Source organism: Folsomia candida, unplaced genomic scaffold, assembly GCF_002217175.1.
Source record: "Folsomia candida strain VU population unplaced genomic scaffold, ASM221717v1 Fcan01_Sc016, whole genome shotgun sequence".
NCBI lineage: Eukaryota > Metazoa > Arthropoda > Collembola > Entomobryomorpha > Isotomidae > Folsomia > Folsomia candida.
The window spans coordinates 745,621-766,851 of record NW_019091208.1 but is presented as its reverse complement, the minus strand read 5'-3'; the positions used below and the strand labels follow the sequence as shown (position 1 = coordinate 766,851).

Sequence of the window (21,231 nt, the reverse complement as noted above, 5' to 3'; positions counted from 1 at the left end):
TATTAAGCAAGATCAGAATTCCAAGATGGGCAGTGGCAAGTATTGATGACCTGGAACTGCACACATTTACAGACGCCAGCCAGAACGCTTATTCAGCAGTGGTGTTTGCCAGATCGACCAGAGAGAATAATGTGTGTGTCCAGCTATTGATGGCGAAGTCCAGGGTGGCACCAATGAAGAAAGAAGATCCCAAGAAGAATAACAAGAAGATAACAATTCCTCGATTGGAGCTTATGGGATGCTTGATTGGTGTAAGATTAGCAAACACAGTGAAGAACGCCCTCGGATATGAAGATGTGAAGAGTTACTTCTGGAGTGACTCAACAACAGCGTTACGGTGGATTCGGCGAGACGAGACATGGAACACTTTTGTGGGCAATCGTATTAAGGAAATAAATAAGAATTCCAATAAAGAAGACTGGAGACATTGCCCCGGAAAGCAGAATCCGGCAGACCTTCCGTCTCGTGGGTGTTCGCCGACCGAGCTGTTGAATTCGAAGTGGTGGGAGGGACCAGCATGATTGAAGTTGTCAAAAGAAGCCTGGCCCCCCATTAAAGAAGGTGTCGTCGAGGCTTTGGTGCAAGAAGAGAAGAATAAGTCTAATCTGACTTTAATCTCGAGATACGACTCCCCCATTTTCAGCACCGAGTTTGCATCATACCAGAAGAATGTAAGAGTATTGGCGTATATTTTGAGGTTCGTGGTAAAAGGCGCAGTTAAGATACCGTATCCCAAATTTATGACGCTGCCCGAACTCAGATTTGCAGAGGTAATACTCATCCGTGTATTACAACGCCAATATTTTCCTGATGCGAAGAAAGTGCAACCAAGAGTAATTTTAATGGAGGACAATTTGCTGCATGTACGGACCAAGTTAGAATATTCCGACGACAGCGATGGATTCCGATTTCCTATGCTGCTGCCTGCAAAATGTCCATTAGTTCAGGAGCTCATCAGAGAGATGCATCGATTTCACGGGCACGGAGGAGTGCAGTTTACGGTTGGAAAACTCAGGGAGAAATACTGAATCCAACAAGCTAGAAAAACTGTCACTCAAGCAATCAGAGGATGTGCCAATTGTAGAAGATTTGATGCCAAACCCTTTGAAGTTAATCCAGTAGCGTTACCAGAGAAGCGTGTCACCGTGGGCGAACTATTCAGTACCACTGGTGTCGATTTAGCAGGACCGCTTTATCTCAGTGATAGAAAGAAGTGATGGATTGTACTATACACATGTGCAGTGTACCGCTGTGTCGAGTTGGACATCGTGGAATCTCTTAGCACAGAAGCTTTCCTCAACAGTTTAGAGAGATTTCTTCATGCACATGGACGCCCCTCCACAATTTATTCAGATAATCGGACTAACTTTGTGGGAGCGATCAACTTATTCAAGAAGTTGGACTGGGCTAAGATTGAGAATCAGTGCAATGTGAAGATGATTCAATGGATCCTCAATCCTCCTACCGCAGCCTGGTGGGGAGGATGGTGGGAACGTCTGGTGAGATCCGTTAAAGATTTGCTCAAGAGGAAGCTGCAGAAGGCGAAGTTGACCAGAGATGAATTAGCGACTTGCCTTGCTGTCGTCGCATCAACTATTAACGAACGGCCCCTCACTACAGTGAATGAAGACGGTGACGATCTTATCCCCCTGACCCCAGCAATGTTTTTGAAGGGGACTAATATGTCACGATTCCCAGAAGTTGAGTTCATGACGGGAAGAGAGCTGCAGATCAGATTCAAACAAATAAAGAAATTACAACTGCAGCTACAAACAAGATTCAGAAAAGAATATTTGGCTGAGCTGGTGCAAAGGGCTAGCGAGAAGAAGACGCCAGACCCGAAGATCGGAGACATCGTTCTTGTCGGTGCGGACAATAAGAAGAGATGGGAGTGGCCCCTGGGAAAAATAGTGGAGTTGTTCAAAGGGAAGGACGGCGAATGCAGATCAGCTATTGTCCAGACCAGTAAAGGACTTTTACCCCGCCCAGTACAGCGTCTCTATCCTTTGGAGGTGCCCCATGGAGACTCCGACCGAACCGATCCAGGGTTGCAGAAATCTCACTAGTCGTCCACAAATCTCATCTCAGTGAGAAATAGTGAGATTTATGAGAAATAGTGAGATTTATGAGAAATATGAGATTTATGAGATTTATTCCACCTCCATCTTGCGGACAAAACCACGGCTAAGGAAAAGAGCATATAATCAAAATTCTCTCTGCACAGGTCATCAATACTTTTAAAATAAAAATTTATTTGGTAATTCAATAGCTAAAGAATATCGAAACAAGCTATTAAAACAAGTTAATTCGAGCCAGACAGCATGGCTAGACGAAAAAGAAACAATTCTGTAGTTTTTAAATTCGGGACGGTGGAGAAAATGACTGCATCCCAGGAGCAAGGAATTTTGGATATTTTAGGTATGGTAATATATTATTTATAATTAATGCGTTCGTTAATATACTGACCTTTTTAATTAAAGCAGAGGAAGAAGAATCAGCAGGCGGAAACCAGATCACACATGAAAACATCGAGAAAAACAGTAATCAAACGTTTGAAGGTTTGCAAAATGGTGAGGATTAGTTTGGCTAATTACTATTTTTGATGAGCAAAGCTGACTTTTGTGCACCTTGTGACATATGTACAGCTCGAGGTATAATATATTTTTTTCTATGACCAGAACCAAGCGATATCAAAGGAAACCTTATTGATCAAGTTACTGTCGCTGTTAATCCTGCTCAAATAGCTCGATTCTTGCCCTGCATGAGCCCTGGTATTTATCAAATATTAAATCGAATTTTTGAATTATTGCAAAGTCTCTATTAAATAATTAAAAACTAGGCAGAATGATCACAGAAGACGATGAGATTCTGAGCGAATGGACACTAGAACAATTAGATACAGGGGCGCCCGAGCGACAAATTCCGGTCGTGGCTAGCACTCAAGGTCAGGCGAAATCAGCAAATCAGCAGAAACTACCAGGGAAGCCTCGAAGCAATGTTTGGGAAAACTTCGATAGTGTGTTCGATGCTAATGGAAAGCCTGATCGAAGTTCAATGTCGACATGCAAAAAGTGTGGTCAGAAAGTGAGCTCTCAAGCCGACCGATTAAATAAACATTTATCTTCCTGTAAAGCATTACGACAAAACAAAGCCGGGACCTCAGCGCAAATGCCGTTTTTAAGCGATCAAATGCCTGAGTCCAAAGGAGGAGCACAATCAAACTTGCGCAAATATTTCAAATCCGTTAATGCAACTGAGAAGAATAAGCTCGACTTCAAGCTCGGAAGTTTTATTTTCGCCTCAAATTTACCCTTTAACGTGGTCTCTCATCCACAATTTAAAGAATTTGTTGCGTCGCTAAACCCAGCGTATAATATTCCGTCCAGGGAAACAGTTCGAACGACGATTTTGGATACTCACTATCAACGAGTTCTGGAGTTGCGGAAATCCGAAATTGAACATAAGGTTGGTGTTTTATTGCAAGACGGCTGGTCCACGAATCAAAATAAGCCTGTACTCTCACACTGCCTTGCCACGCCATCGGGATCGTACTTCCTATCCGCCGAAAGTACTGGAGCCGAAAAAAAAGACAGTGAAACATGTTTCAAGTATCTCCAGAAGGCTATTGATTATTGCACAGAATCACTTAATTGCTCAGTCGTTGGAATTGTAACTGATAATTGTTCTACAATGACGGCAATGCAGACGTTAATTCGTAAAGATTATCCACATATGGAAGTTTATGGATGCAACGCGCACCTTTTCAATCTTATCGGAGAGAAATTTACGGACAAAGATCTTGCTGAGAAAATACGACATGTTCAGACCTACATTCGAAACCATCACTTTACGAGTGGCCGATTGGACGAGATGGGAGGTAAACGACCGGTTCTTCCCAGAACTACCCGCTGGAACTCCCAAATTGACTCTTTTTTAAATTATCTGGAAAACCACAGTAAATATTTGGGCATTGTTCGTGAGTTATGCAAGGATAAAGATCATCGTGGGAAAGAAAGCTTCCAAAAATTGAAAGAGGTCGTTGAAGATAACTCGGTTTATAACAATGTAGAAGATGCGGTAAAACTGTTGCAGCCTATTTGTGTAGCACTTGACGAGGTCTGACATATGTGCAATTTATGACATTTGTGCAGACCACTTTCCATTTCAGAGTTCTTCTTATTTCTTTTCAGATGCAGAAAGAACATTCCACGCTCGCAGATGCGGCTGAAATGTGGATTACGCTTTGCTGCAGTCTTCCGCGAAGAATCACAACTAACGAGTATTTTTTGAAGCAAAAGAAACTTGGTCTTACACAGACCGCAATCGCGGCACATATCTTGCATCCTAAGTACAAAGGTATGTCTTTTAATGTAAAAATAAGTTAATTGTTAAATGATATCTGTTCATTTATACCACAGTATATAATATATATATATATCTTATTTCAAATTTAGTTTTAGGCTCACGTTTGACATCGGAGCAAAGAGAATCAGGACTGTCTTGGATATCTGATAAAAATCCAAATTTTTTAGTCCCAGCCGCCGCCTTAAACGAAGAAGCATCTGAATTCTTTTACAAGCAATACCAAAATGACTCAATTTCTGCACAAATGACGGCAATATCATGGTGGAAGGCTGCATCAAAGGACTCTGTCCGAAAGGAGATGCTTGACATGGTGATGAAATTGTTTGCTCTACCAGCTAGTACAGGTGCAATCGAAAGAAATTTTTAGACCTTGGGTCAGATTATGTCTGACCAAAGGAACCAAATCTCTGTTGAAACGGCCAGTAAACTGTGTGCAATAAATAACCATTATAAAATGCAAAACGAATTAGCAGGAAAACGACAACCAAAAAAACGAAATTTTAGTCAAGTAGAATGAATATGCAAATGTCACTCTTGTGCACAAAAGCTATTCCGGGATTTTTTGTTACAATAAATTTAAAAATAAATTACAAGACGTTGAATTACTCATTTATCATGTATTCTTTATTTCTGAAAGGCGATTCATATTTTTTTAATATTATCAAACTCGCCGTCCTCAATTTCATATGACCGAGAAAATGGATTTTTTGCTAGTGCTAATGGTAGATAAATTTCTTGGAATAATCTCATAGTGGCACGAGCATCTGTTAAAGAGGAGTGAATCCCTGATTGAATATCTTCGCCGAAATAGTGGAAATACAACGATCTTAGATTTATCGGCTGGTAAACTTTGTCCCCTGCTTTTGTAAATTGCCCTGACCATTTTCGAAACACCGTTTGAATATCAAATAGTTCATAATCTGACGGTACCAGTCCAAGACTTAACAAATCTGATGCACCCCCGGCTGTTACAACAACTTTTCCCTCTATAATCGATTCCGTTTGTTCTTTAACTGCTGAGAGTTCTCTCCCTTTTTCCAAAACAGAGCCTTCGAAACCATTAATCTTCTTTGTGTATGAGTTGACTTTATAACTTCCTGCCTTGTGATACACCGTCTCCTATAAATAAATATTCTTAGGTTTTCTCTCATTATCTTTAAACAATATCGATTTCTATAATATTTACTCACATTTAAAATTGTATCTTTCTTCCAATCAACAATTCCTACGGTGGCAGCTTTTTGGATGAATTTTCCATGTGAATTTTTTTGATTTAGGGTCACCATTTCACAGTCCAGTGACACAAATCCATCCATCCCGACCTCCTCCCACCAAGAGGTTGGTGGTGGTGTCGTTGGCATTTGTGCGACAGTAGTCGACATCTGCGCAACGACGCCAACCACTTCCTTTCCAACAGCATGTCGTTTCTTTTTGGATAAATGTTTATTAGGCGATTTCCTCTTCTTAGCATTATCTACGAATCTTTGCACTATCTTCAACTCGTCGTGGGGGGTGCATCTAATTAGAATCTTTAGTAAATTTAGCCTGGAGTCACGGTCAGTTGAACACGTCCAGTTCACCACTTCCTAGTATTTGTATACAACAAAATTATAAGGAATTCATTTTCATTCATTTAATATTGAATTAATTACTTGAATATTAAATTCGTCCATTTCGAATGTCGCTTGTCGTTTTATCGCCAACTGTGGAATATTTTATTATACATATGTAAATATCGACTATTAATTAATTGTTAGTTATTAAACCTTACCCTCAAATAATCGAGTCCAAAACAATTAACTCCTCTTGGTCTAGACCAGCTTAACAATATGAATTGGAGGAGGAAATAAAGATTCTCTTTTTAACTCAACTTTCGCTCTTATTTTGTTCAGCGGAAACTTTTCTTCTCTGTTGAGTTCAAAATTCGGGCCTAGACTCCTAAATTGCATAAGGCTCCGTCAATCAACTTATTATATAAAGTATTTTACATTTGTCAGTAAATAGTGAACACCAGAATATACGCCTGCCATATTTGCACCATGGTCGTAACCTTGACCTCGGAAGTTCTTCAATTCCAGCCCAACTTTAGATAATTTTTTGAGAAGTACCTCGGAGAGTCCATGCCCAGTTTTTTCAGTCATTGAGATGAAACAAATGAAACTTTTGACAATTTTGCTGCCAGCCTAATTGGATTTTACTGTCCTAATAATCTGCGAGATTTGGTTTTGACGAGATGTATCGGGTGTGCTGTCAACAAGAATGGAAAAATACTCCCCCTTTGGGAAGCTAAAATATTTTTCGCTATAAACAAGACGGCATCCAAAATTACTCTTAAGATCAATCGCCAGTGGTTAATATTTCCATCACGAGCTTCTCAGGAAATTGAAACCAAAGATTTAGGATTCTTGGAATTTTTGATAAAGTTCTTCCAAACCCGAATCGTGGCGAAGTGGGTCAAGCTTTCTTCATGCAATTCTAATCCTCGATGTGCGTGTTTAAAATCCTTGATGCCAATTTTCCAAACTCCATGATTACTCCACGGCAATGGTGCTCCGGATTTGACGGAGAAGAAACAGCACGGCATAGATCGGAGTACTCCGGGCTTGGAGTACGTACTCCGGCCTCGGGAGGCCGGAGTACGCAGCTTTTTCTGGAGGCCGGAGTACGCGGATGCCGGAGTACACGTGGCCAGCCGGAGGCCGGAGTACGCGGAGGCCGGAGTACACGTGGCCAGCCGGAGGCCGGAGTACGCGGAGGCCGGAGTACGCATGGCCGGCCGGAGGCCGGAGTACGGAGGCCGGAGTACGCAAAATTTCCGATCGCATAGATCGGAGAATTCCGGGCTTGGAGTACATACTCCGGCCTCCGGAGGCCGGAGTACGCGGAGACCGGAGTACGCATGGCCGGCCGGAGGCCGGAGTACGCAAAATATCCGATCTATGCATCACGGTAGACAAAGCGCTGTTAGTTGATCCAAAGAAGTTTTAACCAGTCCCGTAGTACGTTTCACCATTCTTCTTCGTGCCACCAAAAGACTTCGCTGAGAATTTGTGGCCATTGATGGGGTTCCATCTTAATCGGAGACAGCACGATTTGATCTCGAATCCTTTTCGGCAGAATTTGAGGCCAACAACTAGGATCCGCGACATCAACGGCTTGATTCTCAACGGCTTTATTCGCTGAAGTTTCCAATGAAACCATCGCTAAGGATGGGGTTGGTGCACAAACCTGATTATTATCATCATTAATGTGCTGCTCTCGTTATCATTATGAACTAAGATTTGATTTTTTTAAGTAAGCCAAATAAGCACACCTCAGCCCTTTCACTTTTATCGCGAACAGGCTCATTGGCATCAACATTTTCATCGTTCAGTCGACCCGATGAATCATCTTTAGAAGTGGCAACCCCCTGAAATAATTAATTAATTTGCAAAATACACAATTAACTGATAGTATTTACATAGTAGAAGTAAGAATAGCATGGGCACTTCATCCTTATCGGCATCCTCATGAATTAAGTTTTTTGCCGCCGGTTTAAAAAAACGTTTCAGCCTGATGCCGCAGAACTTTGCTTTTCTCTTCTCTCACCTTCAATTGCGCTTTTGAGCACCCGATGCTTTCAAAGCATCGCTGAGAGGCTTCTGGTTCTCTGATTTATGTTTTCTAGTCATTTTGGATTATATAAAACAATTTAAAAATGAAATTCTTAGTCAGGCTGCAAGGATGACAAATAAACACGAACAAAAATTAAATAAAGAAGGATGACAAAATTGTGATGTGGGCTGCTTCACGCAAAAATTCATTGTAGCTGGGGAATTTACTACCTAAAAGGAATATCCGACACACAGATGCGCCTAATCTATCATATTCAGCATGCAACTTCGACCAAAATTTGATTTCCGCGTCCGTATCCCTACCATACCAACAATGTGGGAAGGACACGAGCACGTGATGGTCGAGGTTGCATGCTGACCATAGTAATAAAGCCATTAAAGCTTTTGGACTTAAATTTTTTAATGGACATGAATGGCCCGGCCCCTGCGGGGCCCGGCCCTGGGGAAAGTGCCCATCCCGCAGCTAGTCACTTAGGCTCTGGTAAATCGTACCATGCATGCATGCATATGTACCTATGTAAATATTTCCGAATTTTTCAAATAAGAAATCAAATTAGGCTTTTCATATTTTATAAACTTCAGCCACTTGTCTCAAAATTTTTATACCAGATACATACATAATCACTTTTATATAACAAAATCAGACATCAATATACCAAATTTCATCATGCGTCTTATCCAAATAACTCGTCAAGTTTTGACTCCCCCCGCCAAATACGTAAACACGTCTCATCTTCGGCACAAATGCGGCGCCCGTTCTGGAAAAGAGGACGTCGCCCCCGCCCGGAAGTCCCGCCACGGGGCAATACTCTCCCACATCGAAGGGTAACTGGTACCAATAAATGGAATCGGTTGGATGAAATCCTCCCACAATGAAGCCCTCCCGCTCATCATTGGTGGCGGACATCATCTGGACGAAATCGTCGGGGATTTGCAAGTTCGAAATTGCCCCGATATCTGGACCAGGGGAGTAAACCACGTGGTCATAGGGCGGGTTCACGGCGGCATTTCCCTGCCCGAAAATGTACGCCCGCTCAGCATTTTTGTCCCAAAATGCGGCCGCGGTACGAAATTTTGTCGGGAGATCGGTCAACCTGGTCCACGTGTTTGTCGCGTGGTCAAAACGGATTACTCCATTTTGAAATAAATTTCCCGCCTGGATGTACGAAACGGAGGAGTTGTACAAGAATGACGCGCTGTATTGAAGGTCATGCCGAATTATGGCGACTTCGGTGACCTGTCCGGTGTTGGAGTCGAATTTGTAAACGGATTTCGAATCTTCCATGTTAGGCGCGGCCCCGCCGAAATAGAAATAGTTTCCGAGCCCGTCGGCCGTAACGGTGCCAAGATAAAGGCCTTTCGGGAGGTGGGCGACCAGTGCGATGGAGTCGGTGGAAATTGTGTATTTCAATATTTCGTTAGAGTAAACTTCCCACCCGGAGAGATACCAGCGGGCCCCGCCGAATATGTAGATTGAGTCGGCCCCGTCGTAGGAGACGAGGGGGGCCTGCGTGTGGGCGGGAAGGCGGGCGCGGCACAAGGTGGCGTAAAGGAGGGAACAATCAGCGGAGGAGGTGGGGGAGAAATATGACGAAAAGGAAAGAATGAGGAGGAAGGAGGCCAGGATTTTTTTAGGGTGGCCCATTTTTAAAAAAAAGTCAAAATATTTTTTTTATTATATTTTTGAAAGTTATTTGAATTTTTGAATTTTATAAGTAGTTGCTATGTATTTAGTAGTTGTGTGGTTTGTGAATACTTGTGTCAAGGTGTGGCTGTGGTGGCGCTTTTATATTGCAAAATGTGTATGAATCTGACAGATTAATTGTGCAACTGCGCATGATCAATTCCTGGAAAGCTGGATTATTTATGTAGTTATGAATATCTTCGTAATTGTATTGTGTAACTGGGCAAAAGGCGACAAAGGAATTAATCCACAATTCTGGAAAGATGTGATCAATCACAGTGGCATCAACATGTTTGTCGGGTGAATCATGAACTCGTGAAAATCCAATATTTCGCTTAATATGTTATAGATAAAAATGTGTTTTTGCATAAAAACATGATTGTGAAGTGTGTAATCAATGACGAATTATTTACATTTAAAGTCAATAGGTACACTTGTACCATGCGTATTGGCGCATCAAACAGGTTAAATCGTAATCAAATCTGGCTGATTACATCACTTATCTACCTATTTTACTGCGATACAATTTGTCATTTATTACTTTACAATGTGGATTTTGTATTAAGGGGAATATAGGAGTTATCTATGTTTACACTTCAAGTTATGTAGTATCCGATAAATGTTCTGAAAACGCTTTTTCCAGAATTCTTCATTAACTCCTTTGTCGCTTTTTAGTTATTGGATAAAGTTGCGAAATACATAATCTTTGGCGTGCTTGCAAATCGATGCATTTTAAGCGAAAATAAGTACATATGATTCCAATCTTTCTTTGATGTAATCTAAATATAGTTTCTGGTGGTGTGAAGAGACAGGTAGGATTCGGTCGGAAAGTAAAGAAACATTTGAAAAAGTATATTTATTTGTCTGAAAGAAAAATTGTCACTGAGTTGGAACGCGGTAGTTTTGTAGTCCATGCGATTGGCTATCCAAATCAGAAAACCGGAAGTCGATATCTCGATTAGTTCAAAAATGAGAACAAAAAATTCAGAGGAACTCGCAAAAAAATTTTGCCACTACTACGAAAAAGTGTGCGAGCGGGTCCGGATAATGGTTAATAGCCACTTCGAAAGAGAAATAATTCATAATGGGGCAATTTGCAGAGTTTTAGATATGTATGAGGGGAGGAGGAATGCTGAATCCAAAAAATTAATTACAGCGACCCCCAAAGTGATACGTAGACTTCAGAAGGAAAACAAAAATAACCTTGGGATATCAGATGGTAATTTGGGCTACAAATTGAAAATAGCAAAATTAAGTTTACATGACATTAAACCTACGAAGTTGGGGGTCAAATCCTATAGGGCGACACCTGCACCAAAGTACAACCAAGGTCAGCAAAAAAGAGCAAAGCCCAACTCTCGGCAGATTGCTGAAAAACGAGTCAATCAAAACATGCCCGTGATTCTGGTCATGAATGATGAGACAAAGTGCTCGATTGATCCAGATGAAGTCCCTGGGAGGAAGTACTACTCATATACTAATAAGAAAACGTTTAAAATTCCTTCCAATACACGCCGAAGTCAAAATTCCCCATAAAGCACATAATCGGGCAAGCATTGGACTCATTGGGGGACGTCTCAAAGCCGTTCGTGACCACAGCCACCATGACCTAGGAGAGATATCTGAACGATTGTGTAAAGTAGATCTTGATACCCTTTATCAATAATCGCAATGTACTTTTCTGACCAGACACAGCAACATGTCATTCTTCAAAAGTTGTTCTGGACTTGTTGCGGTCGAAAAAAATCGATTTTGTTGCAAAAAAGGAATATGCTCCCTACGTTCCTCAGGCAAGACGAATTGAAAGATTTTGGGCATTATACAAGAGAGAATATAGTCGTCGAACAAAACCACCCACAAACTTTTTAAGATTCCGTTACATTTGGACACAAACCACAAAAGAGGTAGCGAGAAAGAGTGGCAAAGCACTTTTGGGGACCGCGAGGCAAATAATTCGCCAGATAAGAAGGATGGGGGTCTATGGACCATATGAAGCAAAAAATTGAACGATAAGGACCTTGTTCTTAACCCTTAAAAGTGTCATTGGAATTAATTAAGTTTTACGGATTTTACAGGCATTTTTCAAATGTTTCTTTACTTTCCGACCGAACCCTATGTAACATCAGAAGAAACTTTTATGTCACCTCGTTTTGAGTTTACTTTCTTCACATCTTTGACCAGCTTGGTAGAGTTGTTGATTAAGAATTCGTTATTTGAGGAAAATTGTGTTAAAATATTTGAATACCCTCATTGTTAAAGGGTGAAACGTCTTTGTCGAATCGATATGTCCGTTCTTCCGTACGCTACATCATCTTAGGAACGGCTTAAAATATTGACATGAGATCTGGGTCATAAATACTTCGCACACATAAGGATAAAATCTGCTTCTAAAATGGGCACTGCAGGTCAGACCTGTCAAGGTCAAAAACTCCTTTCTTCTTCTTTCGTTCCTGATTTAGGATTTGGACGACTCGCCCATTTAGAAATTTAGAAATCGTTACTACGTAAATTGCAAAAAGATGGTTTGTAACCTCTGCCAGAGCGATATACATAGTCTATTCATAAATTCCCGCACAAGCATTTCTGGTGATAAATCCCAAAGTATTGGAGCCTTGTGTTAGAAATTTTTATGGGCGAACAAGGTACTAATATGGCTTACAAATCATCACTTCTTGAGTTCCTCCAAGGGCTCATACATTAGACATAAGTCTGGACGGCGGCTGATCGGTCGCGGCACGCACCTTTTTCATGGGAAAGTGTTCATGCCTTTCAGAAAGGATGCCTTCAGTGAGGATCCCTTGATTGGACAGATATTGGCTCTACGGACGTCTGGCATCCCTATAGGTACGCGGAAGTAAATAAGAAGTCACCAACATTGTGTGAAAGGGAGCGAGTTGGCTGGAGAAAGGAAATCCCTGTTTTTCGTGGCAAGGAATAAAAATTCAGGTCAAGAATTATTTTCAGAATGCTCCTGAGCCAATGGTTAAACCCCTGTACCTTGAACTATTCGAAAAATAACATTTGACTTTCAACTATGCTCTGCTACTGAGAATACGGCAGAAATTGTCCAAAACTGACGTCGGGCGAATTTTTATAATTTTTTTTCATCGATGGAACGGCCCTCAGCATCTGCAGACCTTAATCCCCTAAATTATGACTGGTGGTAAAAATTATAGATACAGATATGTTCTAAGTCTCATAAAAGCGTTAAAGGCCTGAGGTCATACTGACTGAAGATCTGGGCGCTTTTCCCATGAAAACCGTGCGTGCCGCGATCATGCAGTTTTCGTCACGACTTATGTCTTCTGTATAAGCCATTGGAGGAAATCTTGAAAAAGAAGGTATGATTTCTCAACCATAGTAGTACCTTGTTCATCCATAAAAATTTCTAACATATATCTGTAATACTTTGGGAATTATCACCAGAAATGCTTGTGCGGGGACTTATGAATCAACTGTGTATTACAATTTTTGCTTCCCTATGCACGGGATCCTTGGTAAGCCTCCCATAAACGCTTGCCACATTTGATGAAACCACTTGACTATTTTCTCCCTTGTACCCAGATGACAAAAAACTTCGCGTAAAGCCAAAAGCCCAGACTAAAAATACAGAAATGCCATGATATACCCAAATAGGATAAAATTTCCAAGCCCAACAACATCATTTTCAAATCCTGGTGACTTCTTTGGCGGCCAATGAACAAGTGCTCGGTGAAAATCTGTTCGAAAGTAGGTGTTATTAGAGTAAAAGGCAATTGGACTTAATACCACATCTTTTTCATAGCCGTCCTGCCACCGCTGGAGTATCCCAGATTCCTCTAAGCCATAAAAACCAGGAGTTAAGATTCTAGCAAGCATAGTGTTGTCTGCAATGTACAAATTTTTTTCGGTGTATATCCCAGAACTCCGGTAGGATATTGTGAAATAGACATCCTTGAAAGTAAAAAGTTTAATTAGAGCATTGCACGCATTCTCGTCGTCTATTACTACTAAGATTTCCGGGAGAGCTTGGTACCCATTGATAGTTTTAACTAGATTGTTGCTGCTAGCACTAAATGCGAAATCATACCATGAAGAAAGCACTAAGGTTATACGATCCTTTATTTTTGTAAGTATTTTGTAAATGTGGGAATTATTAGCAGCAACGTTAAGTCGATTCTTAATTTCAACTGTGAGATATGAAGCGAATGTCTTGGTGCGGTTAGAATAGTCATAGGCTTCCGCCCCGGTACAAATCATTGGTATTGAGGTAAATCCGATGCTCTTTAAATCGCTTCTCAGAGACGGTAATGTCTTAGCTGTTAGCTGTGATGTGTAGGTTACACGAAACAAGTTGCCAACATTCATCGCAAGCACTGTGCAAGAAAGAATGAGGATTCGAATAATCGTAGTCCGTTTATTTTGTAAAGAATTTCCCATATCTACTGACTGATCCATTAGGTACCTCAGAAGAACAAGTGAAATGTGCCAAGGGTATCCTAATGTAGCAAAATTGAAAAACACCATGTTTTAAACATGTTTAAATAGAGTAGCAGCAGGAGAAGGCAAATCCAAGTATATGTAGGAATCGAATGAAGTCTGAAGTCAGCAAAGCAAAACCGTTAGCCTCCTGTTTTTTACTGAATATCACAGTTCTTAATTCCAGGAATGCACCAGCAGGAGTAATGAATTAGCTTGGTAGGATGAAAAATTTGTCCGGATAAGAATCATTAATATCATCGTCGCTTATACGAACGTAATACAAGGGTACACTACTATTTTCCTGCTGAGGTGCGAATGTGAAATTATATTTACGAGCTAATGTTGTCGTGACGCAAGCAAAAGGTTTTGGGGAGTCCTTAACTTTGTAAATACCACATATTTAAGATAGATATATACAATGAAATAGTGCTTTTTCACCTTCCAACGATTTTCAAGTTAGATAAAAAAAATAAGTAGATCAAAAATCCGTAATAAGATTGGGGGCGCGCTTAGCCAGTTTTCGAGATAAATGCCAGAATGTGCGAATAATTTGGAAATTTTGACTTTTGTCTCAAACTCGTCAAAATAAGGTCTAGTATGACTGGGAATAATTCATAAATTTATTTTAAACAAGAATTTGGCAGCTGCCTTGATTTCTGACCCCAATTTTCAAATTGGTTGAAAATTGCAAAATAATTGCATTTTACATATTAGTTTTCCACGATCGAATTACAGTATTTATGACAAGTTGTTGTCGTATTATTTAATAACACCTAATAGTTGTGTACATATCTGTCCAATTCAACTGTACCTTAAATTTGACAACCCTTTTGCCAATTATGGGTATCAGTTTTTCGATTAGTATTTGGCCACTGCTTTGAATTTAAGGGTCCGACTTATAAAATATTTTATCGCAAACTGCAAATTTCGAATATTACCTGTGTAATATTATAATAGCTGCGTTAGCTTAACCTGTTACTGGGGGAAGTTCTAGTAGATGTCACGCTAGCTAACATGGGCCTGAAGAAAACTTCTGTCTTGCCAATATTAGCTAGTGTGATCTCATTACTGGAGCCTCACATATAGGGAAATTTGAATGTGATACAAAATTTTGTTAACAATTATGAATTTTGTTAACAAGGCAAGATTTTGTTAATGCGCGTGGACTTGTTTAGAACGAAATGTAGTTGAGGGGGATAGCTCTCTTAACTCGCAAGTTATACACTGTAAATAATTTTGCAGAGCCATATACATTACGAATTTTGGTAAAGATTTTACAACAGTTGGTAGCTTTTTACTACAAATTGGTAACAAATTATTATCAACTTGGTTAAGATTTATTACCAAATCTTTACCAAATGTAATGCGCGTTATTACCGTATCTGCACAGTCATATACGTTACGAATTCGGTAATAAATCACAATAATTATTATCAAATTATTTACAGCGTAAGTATGCACTTCAATATTTAATTAAAGCATGCTTTTAGTAATGTAATTATACATACATACAGTTTTAAACTAATTGGGTTTTCAAGAATTTTTTTGAATTTTAAAATATTTATATGCATACCACTCGATTTTCAAATATATACATAGGTATATCCATAGAAACTTTACATATATAGTATCGGCAGAAAGTCATTATACCCTCATACTTTTCCCACTCCAAGCACGATATTGTTCGAGAAGGTTGAGGAGATGAACTGCAATTTTGCACAATCACTTATAATAATGTAAGGTTTTCGGAACCATACTTTGAATGACGGCGTGGCACAAGTAACGATACGGTGGCATAATATTTAAAATTCCAACAGGAAAAGAGTCTTTACACCCCTATTAATGTTTAATAAAAAATTTGTTCATAGTGTTTTTTGGTTAAATAACAGCCAAATTAGAATCTGGGCTGTCGACCTCGATCGGTTAGGAAGGCAAAGACACATCTTGGCATCGACTAAAAAAATGACCTGGTAACAGAAGTGCCCAAATTCTACTTTTAATGCCTTATGGCGTCGAGCAGTCCTTTGAGGTTTGATAGCGTGTGCTGGGCAATTTTGGGCTTCACAATTGACCATCAATGTTCATGAACATGCTGTCTGCTGATTCTAGAGGGCAATGCAACAATTCTATTTTCTTAGTTGTAAATCAAATCTTCAATACTTTTGATGTATGCTTAGAATCACATTCGTATTTAAAAATAAAATTATTCCCCAACGGTAATTTCCTCCCGTCACTACCAAACTCCAACCCAGAATGTCGCAAGAGTAGTTGGAGTACATGATTACTTCGATTTTATTAATGTTTCTGACGCTCTTCCACGGCGTAACGCCCAAATACTTCGATTTTCAACCCCGTCCTTAATGGTTAGCGTACCATAGTTGGGTATGTCATTGTCTCTTTGCAGAATCCATATGACACTGGTCCAAATTTGAACCAAACAGGTTGACATTGACATTGCCAAACAATATCAGGAGTTTCTAACATTTAACCAGCCAAATGTGATGGTTTTTAGCCCATTTAGAGCTGTCTGCAATATAAGCTTCGCGGAGAATGGATTTCTTCATGTTGCTCGCTATTCAAATCTAACTCAAGTGATCCTATTCTTTATAATTCGCACAGAAACTCGAAGATTATATTCTTCCCTCGTTTCCAAGTTAATTTTTGGTGAAGATTACAATGAGGTCTTTGGCTTTTGGAGAATTTGCCGTGATCCGACAATGCAGATGTGATGCATGTCCATGAAAAAGGTGTTAAATTCCATATCATCCCAAATTTTTCGAAGTTCTGGAGCATGCTGGCAACTGTACCATTCTTAATGGGCAGTGAGTCGGAAATTCTTTGGCGTCGAAGCCTTTCCTCATCAAAATCTATGACTTTTTGGAGCAGGACGGGGTTAGGGTGTTTTTGAGTGATTATGAGCTAATATTAGTAACAGACAACTAGTTCAGCATTAGACAAACGTTATTTTTCAATTAATGATGAATCATTTGGTGCGTGAAGAGCGATTTGAGAGGATGTTTTCAAAAATTACATTAAAACTACCAAAAAGTCAAAGGGTGTAAAGACTTTTTTCCTATCGGAATTTTGGATATTATTTCACCGTGTCGTTGCTTGTGCCACGCCGTTCTCCAAAGTATGGTTCCGGAAACCTTGCATCATAGTAAGTAATTGTGCAAAATTGCAGTTCATCCTCTCAAGCTTCTCGAACAATATGTAGCTTTATATACAACAAGTATGAGGGTATAATGACTTTCTGCCTATACTGTATGTACAGTTAGCAAAAAAAATTAAGTGGACCTTTGCGTTTTTTTAATTACGATATGATCCCGAGCACTTAGAGCTTCGAAACTATGCACGCAGTTGTATAAACTAATTGGCGAATAATCCCTCGTCGCTGAATTTTAAGGTCACCGCGCGATCCAAGGTCAGAATTTTTTTACCATTTCAAAATGAGAGGCCAAAATGAAAATTCATGGGTGATTTTTTTTTGCACTTTCTAATATTTTTTATTGGTTGCGGCAATGCCTCACGAAAAGAATGAGCTATCGTTGGACCCTGTACGATTTTTTTGACGCCCACAGGAATTTTTCGCCATAAGCGGGTTTTGAAGGCTAAAATCGTGACCGTGGCGAAATTTAAAGAATCGAAATATACAAAAGTATATATTCAATGTTTATATGGTTTTGTAAATTTCAATTGTTTGAATTTCGCCACGGTCACGATTTTAGCCTTCAAAACCGCTTATGGCGAAAAATTCCTGTGGGCGTCAAAAGAATCGTACACGGCCGAACGACAGCTCATTTTTTTCGTGAGGCCTTGCCGCAACCAATAAAAAATACTAGAAAGTCCAAAAAAATCACCCATGAAGTTTTCATTTTGGCCTCTCATTTTGAAATGGTAAAAAAATTCTGATCTTAAAATTCGGCGACGAGGGATTATTCGCCAATTAGTTTATACAACTGTGTGCAGAGTTTCGAAGCTCTAAGTACTCGGGATCATATCGCAATTAATAAAACGCAAAGGTCCACTTAATTTTTTTGCTCACTGTATGTGCATCGAGAAAAATTTTCATTACTCTCCACTGACCTATTTTTAGTCCACTAGTAGCAGTGAAATCATATTATCCACGATATACATCATCACGTGCAGATCCGTGGCTCGTCGCGTGTAAAAAAACGTGTAGCTTCCAAATCCCACCGGAAATTCGATCGGCCTCACAGACTTCAAAACTTTCAAGTGGAACTTTCGTTCCCGAACTGTTTCAATCCTTCTCAGTGTTCTAAACTCCCCAAAAACTCTGAGACAATATTTCGCCTGACTTTCAAAGTTCGAACTCATCCCCCAGACAAACTTAAAAATTAGTGCGCAACACAATAAGGCAATCGTACCCACCACGAAATACATTAATTCAATGTGTAAACTAATTAACATGTAACTTAACGAAATTAAGAACGTACCAGATGACACGAGCAAGAACAATAACGAGTTCCTTATACCAAATTCCACAACTGAGAACTGAATCTGCCAAAATTTATACGACCGAGTTAACACATGCAAATCGTAGAGTTGCTTAATTTCCGTGAGAAACATCGGACAGATATTTTCAGCGGTACTGACACATTTTATGTCATATATCATACATGAAAACGTGAGACATACCATCCGATTCAGTTCGTACAACCCGACTAAATTAATTGTGTAACATGCTACAAATATTGGCAACCGCGTGACTGTTCCAGAAATTATGTGAGGAAACATATGTCCAACAACGAATGAAATCGGGTCCAGGTCGAAGACTAGTATGCCAACGAGGAGGCCGAATGGGATTGAAATGTACGACGTCATCACGTAACACCAAATGAGCACCGAGACGAGACGCAGTTCCGAGTTTTTGATTACTTTGTGGTAACTAAGGCCGGAATGGATTTTGAACTCTGTGAATTAAATTCGTAAACTTCTTTTAGTTGAATTTGATTGAAAATGGAGGTAAAGACATTTTTAAATAAATAATAAATATTCATAAATAAAAGTTCGTTAGGTACCTCATTTTCGTTACTACAAAATTATCTGCTTAAAAAATTGTTTCCCAGTCGTGAAAACAAGTTTCTGACAAAACTAACTGACTCATTTTTTAAGCAGACAAGCGTTTTTCACATCCAAAACTGCAAATTCACAGTTTTCTGCGGATTAACTCATATTTACTTGCAGGGAGCTGCACTAGAGACTTTGCAGCTAGATATTAATTTACCTTTTCGAACATGCCAATCGAATTCCACCATTCGCTCCCAAGTTTGAAACAATATCTGGCCCGATTCCAATAATGCGATCATATTGGCAACGGTGGTACCGATGGAGAGGTTTATGTAGCACATCCACACCCAAAAACGGGAATCTTGCAAAATTTCATCCTCGTCCAGCGCCAAATAAATGATTGACATCGTGGACAGTGATATTGTCCCCAGGTTGACCAGCAGCGGTATAAATTTGTCATACCAACGTTTCAGTGGGACCACTTCAAAGTGCAGGATCCCTTTTCGGTAATCACATTGGTAAGGGACTTGATACGGGAATGGGAAGTGCTTAATGTAGAAAAACTGAACTAGCCGAAGAACACCGAGGGGTGTGTCGATTCCACAAGGGAGGTGCATGTTGGTAGTTAAACCAAGAATTAATCCGTACCCTTTATAAATAGTACGTAGAGGAGAACGATGTACTTGTATATACGTATTTACAACTATTCAAACATTTAAGTATAAGTACAATGAGTCATATTTATGTATACTTCGGATTGGTATTGATTTAATGATAACGTCTTACCTCACTGGCAAATAGTGTGATTCTGAGTAGTAAACTTTTCACTGCCACAACATTACTAAACGATAATTCGTGTTATTACCACTGCGGGTAGAGTTATATACACATGTACTCCTGTCAGGAATGACTTAGGATTGGTACCAGTTTTCTAATCGTGTGTTTACATGTAAATTTAACTGGCTGCAAATTTATCCTGCTGGAACTCGAGTGAGCCTTATCCTATAATATTTGGCTGAGCGATACTGGTCAACGTGTGGTGATATTTTGAGTATTAAGTTGAAGCTTCACATTTTGCAATTCTTGCTATATCAAAGTTTTTATGGCTTATCCAAATCTATGTACTTGTTTGTAGTTAAACTATAAATGTTTGATGAAGCTTAAATTTCATTGGGACTAGTATGTCTAGATTTGAGTTTATTAGAACTTAATCAATCGTTACGCCCATATAGCATTAAATAACGAATCAATATCAATACAATGACAATATTTCGGAAAATTAAATGAAATAAAACTCTCGTAATAAAACTAATCTCACAACAGAACTTCTCAAATATTTGTATTATGTACAAGAATAAATCAACTTGATCCAACCAGCGTTAGAAAAACTCGAATAAAAATAGAAACCATTCACTCGGTATTAAAAATCATGACATGGCGGGGTACATATTTGACGCAACCGGCATGGTAATGACGGGCATTACCATTTAGTGATGTTGTGATAATGAAAAACTAACCAGTAAGAAGAAACTTAGTGACTTCAGTATAAATAACTACACTGTATGCTTAAAACTTAATAATGCTTACACTGTATTACAATGCATTTATGCTTATGTAATACGTTAATAATTTATTTATTTGCTTCGAGTAAGACTTCGAGGCAGACTTCTTTCTCTGGCTAAAGTAGTTGCTTTTGTTTCAGATTATACTTTGAGTACCGACATGCATATGCATTTATTTACACATAGATATGTATGTATATTCGTCTAATAATTCATATATGTATTGTAGTGGATTTAACTATACATAGCTTGATTTAATATTTATCTATATATAGATAAAATTTTATAGATAAAACTTTATACATAGTAAGAGCTTGTTGCACAAGGGAGACAAAAAAATTGAGCAGTTTGGGCATTTTGGAAGGATAATTCTTGAACAAGCACTGGGAACCATATCCAGTCATGAATGCACGTAGTCAGGTTCCAAGTTCCAAAAATGGTCAATGCACACTGAGGTGGATATTTCAGCAAAGTCCTAGAGCAATTCTGTAGCGAACATTCATCTCCCACCTAC

General features: G+C 39.4%; 3 protein-coding genes across 5 annotated transcripts; 1 reads left to right on the top strand and 2 right to left on the bottom strand.

Moving 5' to 3' along the window:
• Positions 1-1,899: 1,899 nt before the first annotated feature.
• Positions 1,900-4,976, top strand: LOC118437806. Of its 2 annotated transcripts, XM_035857196.1 has the most exons (5): positions 1,900-2,570; positions 2,679-2,771; positions 2,840-4,116; positions 4,191-4,356; positions 4,455-4,976. In XM_035857196.1, the coding sequence occupies exons 2-5, from the start codon at positions 2,762-2,764 to the stop codon at positions 4,730-4,732; spliced, it is 1,731 nt and encodes a 576-aa protein (XP_035713089.1). In that variant the 5' UTR covers positions 1,900-2,570; positions 2,679-2,761; the 3' UTR covers positions 4,733-4,976. The 2 variants fall into 2 exon arrangements, with proteins under 2 accessions (XP_035713089.1, XP_035713088.1); XM_035857195.1 differs by having other exon boundaries at positions 1,900-2,771.
• LOC110856584 (RNA exonuclease 4) lies at positions 4,963-7,072 on the bottom strand. 2 transcript variants are annotated; one of them, XM_022105069.2, is made up of 5 exons: positions 6,377-7,072; positions 6,137-6,303; positions 6,018-6,068; positions 5,556-5,951; positions 4,963-5,484 (listed from the first exon to the last, which is right to left on the bottom strand). In XM_022105069.2, the coding sequence occupies exons 3-5, from the start codon at positions 6,036-6,038 to the stop codon at positions 5,008-5,010; spliced, it is 894 nt and encodes a 297-aa protein (XP_021960761.1). In that variant the 5' UTR covers positions 6,039-6,068; positions 6,137-6,303; positions 6,377-7,072; the 3' UTR covers positions 4,963-5,007. The 2 variants fall into 2 exon arrangements, with proteins under 2 accessions (XP_021960761.1, XP_035713090.1); XM_035857197.1 differs by having other exon boundaries at positions 6,137-7,072.
• Positions 7,073-7,186: 114 nt separating this feature from the next.
• On the bottom strand, positions 7,187-9,977 carry LOC118437824. The gene is made up of 3 exons (XM_035857216.1): positions 8,636-9,977; positions 7,679-7,774; positions 7,187-7,593 (listed from the first exon to the last, which is right to left on the bottom strand). The coding sequence occupies exons 1-2, from the start codon at positions 9,622-9,624 to the stop codon at positions 7,735-7,737; spliced, it is 1,029 nt and encodes a 342-aa protein (XP_035713109.1). The 5' UTR covers positions 9,625-9,977; the 3' UTR covers positions 7,187-7,593; positions 7,679-7,734.
• Positions 9,978-21,231: the final 11,254 nt, after the last annotated feature.

What these genes read in the sequence shown, in the direction of transcription:
- LOC118437806 (XM_035857196.1), top strand. An exon ending in TTTGTGTAGCACTTGACGAG is followed by an intron (nt 4,117 to 4,190) that starts GTCTGACATATG and finishes ATTTCTTTTCAG; the next exon opens with ATGCAGAAAGAACATTCCAC. An exon ending in CTTGCATCCTAAGTACAAAG is followed by an intron (nt 4,357 to 4,454) that starts GTATGTCTTTTA and finishes TTTCAAATTTAG; the next exon opens with TTTTAGGCTCACGTTTGACA.
- LOC110856584 (XM_035857197.1), bottom strand. Translation starts at nt 6,038, where the DNA reads ATGGACGAATTTAATATTCAA. An exon ending in TGGACGAATTTAATATTCAA is followed by an intron (nt 5,952 to 6,017) that starts GTAATTAATTCA and finishes TACAAATACTAG; the next exon opens with GAAGTGGTGAACTGGACGTG. An exon ending in AGAAAGATACAATTTTAAAT is followed by an intron (nt 5,485 to 5,555) that starts GTGAGTAAATAT and finishes ATTTATTTATAG; the next exon opens with GAGACGGTGTATCACAAGGC.
- LOC118437824 (XM_035857216.1), bottom strand. Translation starts at nt 9,624, where the DNA reads ATGGGCCACCCTAAAAAAATCCTGGCCTCCTTCCTCCTCATTCTTTCC. An exon ending in AAGACGCATGATGAAATTTG is followed by an intron (nt 7,775 to 8,635) that starts GTATATTGATGT and finishes TAATTATTTCAG; the next exon opens with GGGGTTGCCACTTCTAAAGA.